The 12,996-nt window shown below is 37.4% G+C and overlaps 1 protein-coding gene across 1 annotated transcript; it reads left to right on the forward strand.

Annotated features, from left to right (window-relative positions):
* Positions 1-8,139, forward strand: LOC121387214 (alpha-1,6-mannosyl-glycoprotein 2-beta-N-acetylglucosaminyltransferase-like). Its single transcript, XM_041518240.1, has 2 exons — positions 1-218; positions 5,952-8,139. Exon 2 carries the CDS (start codon positions 6,742-6,744, stop codon positions 8,137-8,139), a length of 1,398 nt encoding a protein of 465 aa, XP_041374174.1. The 5' UTR covers positions 1-218; positions 5,952-6,741.
* The last annotated feature ends 4,857 nt before the right edge of the window (positions 8,140-12,996 follow it).

Genomic DNA, 12,996 nt, shown 5'->3' on the forward strand with positions numbered 1-12,996 from the left:
TGGCTCATATTGAAACTGCGGGACTTGTCTGATTCGTTGCCTTAGGCTTACTGTGTGTGTATTTCTTTCAAATGATATGACGTACTTTGATTAACTAGTGGGTATTAAACGGGATGAGCGAACAGTGGGACTGACTGACTATTACCACAAAGTTGAAGTTCTGCTACCAACAGACAAACAAACAGAAACAGGAAATAACGGAAGTTTAATCGGTGAAGGTTTGTCCTTTATACGAGTAATTACGGTAGATGATTAGCTTATCATTTAGGCGATATCTCATTAGGTCATCCATGTACATGGTTTTGTTTCGCCGAATAACGATGTTTTATATCATTTAGTAATAGTGGTACTACTACTACTAGTGTTAGTTACTGTAGTACAGCCAGGGCCCCGTTTTACGAAGCGATCTTAGCGCTACTATCGCCTTAAGTGCCTAAGGTAGCGACCGTAACTTTTTCCTACAATCGACAGTCCGTTTTACTAAACGACCTTAGCTTACAATCACCTTAAGTTACTATTAATATTTACAATAGGTCTGCACCTATTGTAAGCTCTAAGGTCGCGATCTTAAATTAACGTTGAGGAAGGAAAAAAGACGAATGGAACGTGTTTTTTGCGACAGAAGCATAAAGTTCGACACAATCAATGACGAGGAACTGATATGAAGGTATCGGATACCTCGGCATGATATGTGTTTCGAGCGGATTTGGAATGGACGACCTCTTTCGCCATTAACATTAAGGTCGACGACAGTCACTCTTCGCACCTTTGTTTTGGCTTCGTACACAATAAATATAACATATCTTACCGTAATTTCACTTCAGATCCACATTTCGTAAATAGTACAATGTTTTTAATTCCAGGATGAAGATGTGAAAGTGACGTCATGTGGAATACTGTCGTGCCCTTTCTCTTCTCAGTGGAGGCTTTATACTCTCCAATCACACGTGCCATCTCTGGACCAGACACCATCCAGCGTCACAGGGCTGCCCTGTTCTCTGTCAGTCCCACAGCACCACTGTTACCTTTCACAGAGGCATGTTCTGCTCGTGAGCCTGGTCAATGGCAATAGCAGAGAAGCTCTGTGTCATCTTCTTCACGGCAAACTTTCGTTTCAGAAACTGGCTGTGAACAGCAGGATGATTACCTTTCAGCTTAATCATGTCACACAAGTGGACTGATATCAATCTGTCATAGTGGCTGTGTACCAAGGCGAAGAACTGAGGCACAATGCTAGTCATGGCATCTATATAAAGGTAGGAAGTTGGCTTCTCTTATTGGTCGCACGTAGACCATCACATTTATGTCCAGCTCCAGGATGATGAACCAGAAGTGAAACTGGGGACCTGGCATAACTCTTTCATTGCACCAGTCTTCCAAGGACATCAAATCATCTCCGTTGTCCAGGTTATTGTTGTGCTCAGTGTCGGCCTTCTTCAGGAGAAGATATAGGCTGCTGGCGGTGACTTGGTGAGCTCTTTGGGTGTGTGTCATGTGAGAAGCCTTCAGAAGGGAATCTGCTGTTCCAGGAGTAGCAACCCCAGCTTGTACCAGTGCTCCTGTCCACCCGCTCCCCTCCAGGAGATCGCCAAGTGTATTGAGTGTCGCCATCTTGATGTAAAGCCCACTCAACATCACAATACAGTGATATTCGCCATGAGTCTCAGGCCAGTATCGTGTTGTAAATAGTACCACTACATTCCTCATCCTTAAAAATGTAAGATTAGCAAAAGGAATCAAGACCCTAGGTGGTCTAGAACCTGAGCTTCTGGTACAATAACAACTGGTGGTCCATAGGACAAATCTGCGATGGCCCTATAGCTAAATATTTTCCATAGGGCATGTTCTAACAGTGTGCCAAAGCTCACACTTGTATCATCAAAGGCACAATTCATTCACATATCTGCCGGACTATCAGCAAAACATATGGGTTATTTTTATTGCGTGTTTCACGTGCAGAAGATTCGGTAACCCTAGGCTACTACCAGGTTACAATTGCAGTGCACGATAAACCTGCTATAGCACTAGTTTTTCAGTGGGTTTTATCGATTTGAGATGGAGCAATTTTGCCACGGAAATAGGGTTTTACGTCAATATCGAAGGACTATGCGATGTGAAAGCATTTTTAGGGACCGATTGGAACCTATGGATATGTATAATGATGTAGACTTTTTAAAAAGGTATCGGTTAACTCGACAAATAGCCTTACATCTAATCGATCTTGTAAATGAACGTTTGGAAAGTGTATACGACGGTCATTTTAACTGTATTTCACCTTCAAACAAGGTATTGTCAGCTATTCGTGTCACTGCCTTAGCAAGCAGAGTAATTGCTTTACTTAAGCCAATGCACATTACATTTCCACGTCCAGAAGATTGTGTTGTGACAAAACAAGACTTTTACAAAACAGCACAATTTCTAAATGTTATCGGTGCTGTGGACTGTGCACATAAATCCATTGTAAACCCTGGTGGAGAAAATAGTGCAAGTTTTTTCAGTCGTAAGGGGGTTTTACTCCCTCAATGTACAAATAGTGCAAAAATGCTGATCACCAATATTGTGGCTCGTTGCCCAGGAAGTACACATGACAGCCGTATTTTTCAAAACATTCAACTTAGCCTAAGCATGGAGTCTAGGATTTACAGAGGGTGCTTTCTGCTTAGCGATGGTGTGTATGCATGTACTACTTATACGCTCACACCCCTCAGGATTGCGCCTTCCATGCTCGGGATGAGCGAACAGTGGGACTGATTGAATATTACCACAAAGTTGAAGTGCTGCTACCAACAGACAAACAAACAGAAAAAGGAAATAACGGAAGTTTAATCGGTGAAGGTTTGTCCTTTATGCTAGTAATTACGGTAGATGATCATTTAGGCGATATCTCATTATGTCATCCATGTACATGGTTTTGTTTCACCGAATAACGATGTTTTATATCATTTAGTAATAGTGGTAGTACTACTACTAGTGTTAGTTACTGTAGTACAGGACCGTAGAAAGTCGAGACAAGGAAGAGGTAGTAGAAGTAGTTGTAGTTGTAGTAAATATAGTAGTAGTAAATAGGTAGAGTAGAAGTAGGTGTAGTAAATATAGTAGTAGTAAATAGTTATAGTAGAAGTAGTTGTAGTAAATATAGTAGTAGTAAATAGTTATAGTAGAAGAAGTTGTAGTAAATATAGTAGTAATAAATAGGTATAGTAGAAGTAGTTGTAGTAAATATAGTAGTAATAAATATGTATAGTAGAAGTAGTTGCAGTAAATATAGTAGTAGTAAATAGGTATAGTAGAAGTAGTTGTAGTAAATATAGTAGTAATAAATAGGTAGAGTAGAAGTAGTTGCAGTAAATATAGTAGTAGTAAATAGGTATAGTAGAAGTAGTTGTAGTAAATATAGTAGTAGTAAATAGCTTTAGTAGAAGTAGGTGTAGTAAATATAGTAGCAGTAAATAGTTATAGTAGAAGTAGTTGTAGTAAATATAGTAGTATAAATAGTTATAGTAGAAGTAGTTGTAGTAAATATAGTAGTATAAATAGGTAGAGTAGAAATAGGTGTAGTAAATATAGTAGTAGTAAATAGCTTTAGTAGAAGCAGGTGTAGTAAATATAGTAGTGGTAATATTTAGTGAGAGTGGTAGTAATGGCTATGGTTGCCAAGGACGGACCCAGCAAATATTTTAGGGAGGGGACCAATAGCAAAATGGCACATGGAAAAGACTCATTGAAAAGGGCAATGAAAATTGGAAACAAATTATTTCAAATGTGGGCGTCAATTTAGGGGAGAACTTGTACACACCCATGGATTCTCCCAGAGGCGGATCTAGGGGGCCCAGCCCCCCCCCCCCACCCTGAATTTTGCGACAGTTATATTTTTACAATATATTAATGTTCATTTTTTTACGACACCCTCCAAACCTCCCCCTAATTCTCTTAGCATTCCGCCTCATGTCATTGGGGCCCCATAAATGGATTTTCTGGATCCGCCACTGCAGTAGTAGAGTAACTATTAAAAATAAAGACTATGCCATGTGTTGGGGTGGGACAAGGAAACAAACCCCACCCTAGCAAGTCGTGTTAGGAATGATCGTAAGACAGGTCGATATACAAGATGCATCTAAAACTAACTAAATAAAATTGATGGGACAAGTCCCCGCTTTACCCACCCTCAATGTCCTCTCCCCCAGACCGAACCATATTACATTTTATTTTGAAATGTTTTAATGCGTTTTACGTTGTGTGATGTAAAAATATTTAAACATTTACGTTGTGTGATGTAAAAATATTTAAACATTTCCCGAAGATTATTTGTATCAGAAAATCGAAACTTGTGTGTAATATTTACAGGTACGGTGTTTTCCCAGTAGACCATAAGGAGCAAAGTGACATCACGTTCGCAAAAGGAAAACGCCTATTAACGATATACTATGGTTTTGGTTGCTTTCACTAAATATTTTCTTGCATGTGATAAAGCTGTCATATACCTTAAAGACGGGAATAAATTATTCACATATAGAGCGGTTTGTTCTTTTTATCTTCTTTGTATCTACTCACGCACACGCACACGCACACACACATACAAGTGTTTTGGCGATTTTGTTTTCGGAAAGGGTGTGTGTTTATTGTTTGTGTATGTGTATTTTTTGTTGTTGTTGTTGTTTTTGTTCTGCTTGTTTTAATATCATGTTTAAAAAAATAGCGAAATGTTGCACTTGCAACTTCATTAAAGAAAATGGTATGACAGACAAACGAATATCGAATTGTTTATTTATTATAAACCAAGACGCAAGGCAGAAGTAAGCTGATATTGAGACCGATACAACCTTTCATGTTTTCCACGACTTGGGTCAGCGAGTACTCTTTATATAATGACCTTTTAGTATTCTTCATTTTCCCTACATCGGGACGTAGCTCAGTGGTAAAATGATCGCTTGATGCGCGGTCGGTCTGGGATCGATCCCCGTCGATGGGTTCATTGGACTTTTTTCATCACAACCAGTGCACCACGACTGGTATATCAAAGGCCGTGGTATATGATATCTTGTCTGTAGGATGGTGCATATAAAATGTAGCAGGTTTCCACTCTATGACTGTCAAAATGACCATTTTACACATCCAACAGCCGATGATTAACAACGGCCCACGTTCTCTCTCTAAATATAATTATAGTTATTATATATTGAAAACAATTCACTATTTCCACACAGATGTTTCTCATTTTGCATTTCATAATTGCTTGTTGCTTACTTGGTCCTACATTATATAACATAGTAACATGGTGTGACGTATTACTTTTTCATGCTAGCCAAAGTTTGTTTGTTAAAGTTTGTTGTGTTTAACTGCACGGATAGAGGACATTGGTTAATTAATTATCGGCTACTGGATGTCAAACATGTGGTAATTATGATTCGAGGAAACCCTCTACATGTTTCCATTAGCAGCAAGGGGTCTTTTATATACACCTTCCCACAGACAAGAAAGCAAATGCCATGGCCTTTGACCAATTGTGGTACATCGGTTGGAACGAGACAAAGCACCATGCGTTGATTGGATCCACCGAGGAAGCAACTAAGCTAAATCCTCCTTCCCCCTCCCTTGCTAACCAATGATAGTACAAATGATAACTGTAGGTTTTAAAATTATATTTTGGTGACATCTCCCATTGCACAATATCAACAGTGTGGCGCTCTGAATAAATAATAATAATGACGATGATGATCATCATGATGATGATAATAATAATAATAATAATAATAATAATAATAATAATAATAATGAGCACAATGTTCAGTACATTTAAACAATAAGTTCATAGATTCCGTATATTCTATAGATTCAACTTTTGCCAAATAAGCTGGCTGAAAGTTTAAACAGTACCGTCCATCGAATGTTTGTTTTTGTTTTAATGTGGAAGCTGACAAATTGTTCTGATGTTAATCGTTTTATTATTTCAGATTTCAATGAAATGATACAACACCACAAACGTGGCTTCAGACAGCTTGAATAGAACATCCACGAGTGACACAATGTGAATGCACATAAAGGTATTACCATGCATTGTGAAATTATTTGAAGACAAAATTACTCCGAAATCCTTCACAGACACACGAAGACAAAATTACCTGGAAATCCTTCGCAGACACACCAAGACAAAATTACTTGAAAATCCTTCCCAGACACACCAAGACAAAATTACCTGGAAATCCTTCACAGACACATGAAAACAAAATTACGTGGAAATCCTGCGCAGAGACAGGAAAATAAAATTACCTGGACATCCTTGGCAGACACACAAAGACAAAAATACTTAGAAATCCTTTGCAGACACACAAAGACAAAATTACCTGGACCTCCTTCGCAGACAAACTAAAAGTTCTACGAATGATCCAAAAACTACCACGAAGTACGAAATCGTTTGGAAATAGATACATTACTACAAATTATGAAATATCTTGCAATATTTCTACTAATTACGAACTCATGTCCATCTCGCAGAATTGCAAATGATTAAAGAAAAGGTTTGCAGATCTTTATAAAATAATAAGAAAGAAAGAAACTACCCAAAAACCACACATTTTTTTATCAACATTCCAAAATCGTATATGTATAACAAAATTACAAAGAAAACATAAAAAAGAAACGTATAGTGATTCTGTATACAGTGTGTGATACACCATTTATCCAACAAAAAACAAAAAAGAAAGAAAGAAAGCACATTATTAGGAAAATACATTACGACAAAACATGAGAATTTCCATCAAGAATGCGTTACGTTTCTTCATCTTATTTTGCCTGGTGCTCTATTTGTGTACAATATTTTTACCTTGGTACATGATTCGTCACAATAGGACACACCAGGATGATGACTCTCTACCTGAACAGAGAGCTGAAATTCCTTCTCATAGTTACGATGTCTATATAGCGGAAAATGTAAAGAAAAATCATTGGAAATCGAAAACACATCACAAGCGTGGGACGTTTATTCCAAACTGGAAAGACGTGGAGACATTTCGCCGAGATGTAGACTTCCTCAATCATCAAGGGTTCATCCACAATCAGCAAACCTTCACACCGAGGCTGACGTCTGAAAGCATTGTTATTCTCGTTCAGGTCCACAATCGCCCGGATCAGTTACAGATGCAGATTGACTCATTTCGCAAAATGAAGTACATTAACGAAACGTTAGTAATATTCAGTCATGACTTCTACTCCCTGGACGTTTTCGATGTCTTAGCCAAGATAGATTTCTGTCCCTATATGCAGATATTTTACCCGTATGCTATTCAAATATATAACAACCAGTTCCCAGGGGATGATCCCAAAGACTGTCCGAGGAATTTGAAGAAGGCAGAAGCCCGGCAACGGAAGTGTAACAACGCCGAGTATCAAGATACTTATGGACATTACCGAGAAGCTCAGGAAGCGACGGTGAAACACCATTGGTTGTGGAAGCTGCAGTTTATTTTCGAAAACTGTTCCGTATTACGAAATTTTGAAGGGATAATATTTCGTATAGAAGACGATTACTATTTGGCAGAAGACACCATATACTACTTGCGAAAGCTGGATGAACAGGGTCGGATTCGCTGTCCAGAGTGTAAAATGTATATCATGGGACAGACAACCGATTATTCACGCGACGAATACCAGTCGGGCGCAGCTAAGAAAGATTATTGGTGGGTAGGAAACGGAAGAGGAATGGCCTTGCGGAAAGATTTCTGGAAACTCTTCAAATACTGTAAACAATCATTTTGTCTCTTTGATGACTGTAACTGGGACTGGACGCTAATGGTTGTGACAGCCACGTGCATCCCAGGTGGTCTGAAAATGTTAAAACCTCTAGGCAGTAGAATCTTCCATTTAGGAAGCTGTAAGGGTTTACATCAACACAACGCTTGCAAAACGACTGATGTTTTGAATAAGGTGCTAAGTATTTTAAATCGCAACCAAAACTATTTATTTCCAGAACACGTGAATATTGCTTCTGATTTCCCTGCTTTCGTGAAGCGGACAACTCCATATGGAGGGTGGGCTGATATTAGGGATCACGAAATGTGTCTCAGGATTTTTAATAACGAGTCCTTGTCAACCACAGATCTGAGGGAAATACACCAGGAACTATTTATTAGATCTGATCAGTGAAGGACCATTAAAGTGTTAATCTACTTTAGATTATAATGAATACATTGTAACATTTATTATTAGTATTATCATTTAACAAAATACTCAAAAAATATTGAGTATGCATGTGTATATATGCATATGCGCATGCGTCTGTGTGGTGTGTTTTTTTCGTGTGTGCTTGCGTGCGTGAGCGAGCGTGTGTGCCTACCTGCGTCTGTGTATGCATGTTGTGTTGAACAGCTACATTGTCCATCGTACCTACCAACGAAAGCACCACGAAACAAAATAGGACCACGTCAAAACCTAATATCCTAATATACATTGTATTAATTTACCCTCTAGCTAATACATTAATGCAACTTATCATTTCGACCTGTACAGGACGGGGCGTAGCCTGTTGTTACATCGTTCGCCTGATGCTCAGTCGGTCTAGTGCCGATCCCCGTCAGAAGGCCTATTGGGCTATTTCTCGCTTCAGGCAGTGCACCAAGACTGCTATATCAAAGACCGTGGTATACGCTATTCTATCTATTGGATGAACAAATAAAATACATCTGACTACTAATGACAAATATAGTGGGATTCCTCTCTAAGACAATATAATCGAAATTACCAAATGTTTGGCACTCAATAGCCGATGATTAATAAATCAATGTGATCTAGTGGTGTCGTTAAAGAAAACAAACACACTTCGACCTGTACTTTCGGCCTGAATAACAGCATTCATTATTAAAACCTCTACAATTGACCTGACACATCTTCCACAGTGCAATAATACATACATATATAGCTTGAAGAAGAAACTTATCACTTTTATGCTATAACTTACCCATAATATCCATGCCATAAACCCATTTGATATGTTCCATTATTATCTCGATTAATATTTTTTCCTGTCAGTGGGTCATTTGTTTACAGCCAATAAGACTTGTATACCTGAGCGTAAGGTTTTGATGAGATTTAGTTCAAGTGCGTGACGTCAAACTACATTTGTGCTAATTCAGAGTTCGACAAATCCGCTAGCCCGACGCCCGTGGCTAGTGGTTTTTAAGTTCGGGCTAGTGAGAAACGCAAAACCACTAGCCCCTGTGGGCTAGTGGTTTCCCCCCTCCTCTCGTCATCGCTCGATCGTGGTTTTTTTTCTTTCTTTCTTTCTTTTTCTCTCGGCTGAAATTTCGTTTAATAAATTTGATTGTGACGTTTGTCATCGAATAATATCAACAACGCAATAAGTATATAATAATAATCCACTTGAGCTAGGTCTGCAAACTGCAGTAACATGCTATCTCTACATCGTCACAGTTACAGCATGCATTGTTTACCTTTCCCTTTCAAGTTTCTGGCACAGGAAATAAAGTCTAATGACAGGCGTGTTTTGATTGGTTAGACACGTCACGTGGTCGTTAATCTCGCACATGTTTTAGGCTAAGAACTTGGAAATCACCAATCGCGACGACAGGTTAATCTCAATCAAGTAAACCGCAGCCATGCTTTGAATTTCAGTGTTTGTTTTATTTGCCTATTGTTTTCTAATTTAACACTTTGCTAACATGTGGTTATCGGCAATCAGGAAAACAATTTACTTTAATGGTAACCGCATATGCAATGACTCGGCTTGGCCTATTACGTGTAGCGGTTTGGATAATACGTCACAGCTGCCGATACAAGATAATACCTTTTTTGTTCATCAATTAACAACGGATTAGATGTCGCCGTTATATTCTTTTGATATCGGTCTGACACGGAATAATGCCCTGTATTTGGCATCACCGTTCCTGGCGACATAAATAGTAGGCCCTAAATATATACCCCAACTACCAAATACACTGAACCATCTATTACCGTGTGTCACACTGTCGTACCCTCATTTAAATTTTAATTATTTTGATAGTGTTTTTAGATACCAACCAAGAGTTTGCTCAATTATTTTTCCCCGGGGGGAGGGCAAAAACAAAAACGGGACAATGACGATGGATCACACTTGACAAAAGACAAAACGTACGACACGACAAAAAACTGAAAGTTACAACATGATTTAAGTTTTTGTTTTATTTTACTGTTATACTCGTAAATGTGTAATGTTACAAAAAATTATATAAAATCCAGTTATAATTGATCAGGAATTTGGGCTAGTGCTTTATCTTGGTGGGCTAGTGGTTTTCACAAACCCACTAGCCCTGTGGCTAGTGACTTTTCAAAATATTTGTCATACTCTGGCTAATTGCAATAAAAATTGTGAAATCGCCTCTCCAGTCATCGAAAATTATATATATATATATATATTATTATAGTCTATATATATATATATATATATTATATTATATAGATATATATGACATATATATACATATATATATATATTATATATATATATGAAATAATATACCATATACCTATAATATATATATTATATATATATATATTATCTATATATATATATATATATACTATATACACTTATCTATCCAATATATATGATATATATATAGATATATATAATATATATATATATCTATACATATATATGATATATAATATATATATTATGTAGGGAATGGGTCTGAATCCGGGCACGTGGAATCCTAGCCCATTCTTCTTGCAGTGCATGTGACAGTTGCGGAAGCGTCTGAGGCTCCGGGTCACGCTGGCGTACACGTCTGTCCAGTTCGTCCCATGGGATTGAGATCTGGCGATCTTGATGGCCATGGCAGCACATTAATGTTCTCATTCTGTAGGAAATCCATTTTTACACGTGTCGTATGCGGCCTGGCATTGTCCTGCTGAAAGAGTTATCTCTGTTGATCCAAAATGGGAAGCAAGTGTCGGCCAGGAATTTCATCCCGGTAGCGTACAGCTGTCAGGTTGTCTTGTACGAACACAAGTTCACTTCTGCCGGTGTATGAGATGGCTCCCCACATCATGACTCTCCCTCCACTGAATCTGTTAACTTGGGCGACACAGTTGTTGGCAAAACGTTCATTGCGGCGTCTGTAAACACGTCGTCGTCCATCACATCGCTGTAGAAGGAAACGTGACTCGTCACTAAACCATACTCGCCGCCAGTTTCCCATATTTTTGAAGCTATCTTAGCCACGATATGTCGTAAATCCGTTGTAAGTGACTGCAGAAAATGTCGTAGCGTGTTTTCGAATTTGTCGTAACTCCAAAATATCGAAAATATATCGTAGATTCTACGACAGGTCCCTACCTGTATGGCGCCTTACTTCTTAGTTCATGATAATGACGAAGATACAGCTCCCCAGTTTTGTAAACTCGAAGTATTTTGCCGTCAAAAATTTAAAACAGTGTATTGCAACCGTGACCTTTTATTGTTACGCTACCTATTTCAGAAAATTTACCACTGGATATAATGGGGCCTGATCGGGGTTGTTGAACAAGGCACAAGTGTGAAATGTGATATGCACCTAAATAATGTATCGCAAAGCCCAAATAAAAGAAATAGTACTGAAGTTAACCCAATTAACAATTTTTCACCATTTACTGTAATAAAAGATAAACATGAACTTTTTCCAAAATTAATATTTGAAATTTTATACTTATATTTATACTGCATTATTAATATAGTAAAATATGTTGTGTGAACGCTTGAGAGGGTGGGTGGATGTATGTACAAACGCTATGTTGCATTATGTAGCGTGAGTGTACTGAACAACATTATGTAACGCACTTTTTTATTACTAAAATATTTTGTTTGTTTTTTAATGGTTTTTTTTCACCTTCTCATAAGCACTGTCACGGCAACAGTGTTTAACGTAGGTAGTTATAGCTAGAGTTCTTCCCACAGGGAACGCCTTTTTCATATTATAAAAATTACTACAATTTATTTATTTCTAAGCGATTGTTTTCTAAACTGCATACAAAAATTAAAAAAAAATAATTCATCTCCAAAATACTTTTACTTTTCTTGTTAAAGGGACATTCCTAAGGGACATTCCTGAGTTTGCTGCATTGTAAGATATTTCCGAAAATTTTTATATTTTTACTATTAAACTTACATATTAAATATATATATTTTTTTTTAGAAAACCAGTGTCTGTATATTCAACGTGTTTCTGGCCGTCTTAATGTTTGTAAGAAGCCCAAACTGGATTTTAAGAAATAAAATGAAATTTAACCAATTACAAATAGTAGAACGATCAGAAACACGTTTAATATATAGCCACTAATATTTTATGCAGAAAAAAATATATTTGATATATAATTACAATCGTTAAAAAAGTCTTTGTTAGTCGATAACATCTTAAAAATCGCAGCAAACTCAGGAATGTCCCTTTAAGTAAAACCAAAACTGAAATTATTTGACAAAAACATTTTTGTAGGAGGATGGGATAAACTATATATATAGATGTAAACACACAATGGTGATTGTAAATCGAGTTGAAATACATGCATATCTGCGCCATTGGCATAGCCATGATTTTATATTGCCCCACCCCTCCTCTCCCCCCCCCCCCCCATATAAAATCCTTGCTACTTGTATATACAGGTAACCCAGTCCGATCAATGAATTACAGTTAAACTATTAAAGAAATATCCACTGTGCAAAAACTTGGCATAATTACTTGTATTTCTAAAATAAACAAACCAAAACAAATTCTTAAAAAATGGAGACCCATATCGCTGTTAAACTGAACATACAAAATGGCTGCCGGTTGTATTGGTAATAGAATAAAAACAGTGCTAGATAAAATAATAGATAAAGACCAAACGGGTTTTATTAAAGGCAGATACATTGGAGAAAATATCCGTATGATATACGATATAATGCAATATACCGAATTCAATAACATACTTGGTTTATTTGTACTTGTCGGTTTCGAAAAAGCACTTGATTTTGGTATTTTATTGATAAAG

This window comes from Gigantopelta aegis, chromosome 13, assembly GCF_016097555.1.
Source record: "Gigantopelta aegis isolate Gae_Host chromosome 13, Gae_host_genome, whole genome shotgun sequence".
NCBI classification, from domain to species: domain Eukaryota; kingdom Metazoa; phylum Mollusca; class Gastropoda; order Neomphalida; family Peltospiridae; genus Gigantopelta; species Gigantopelta aegis.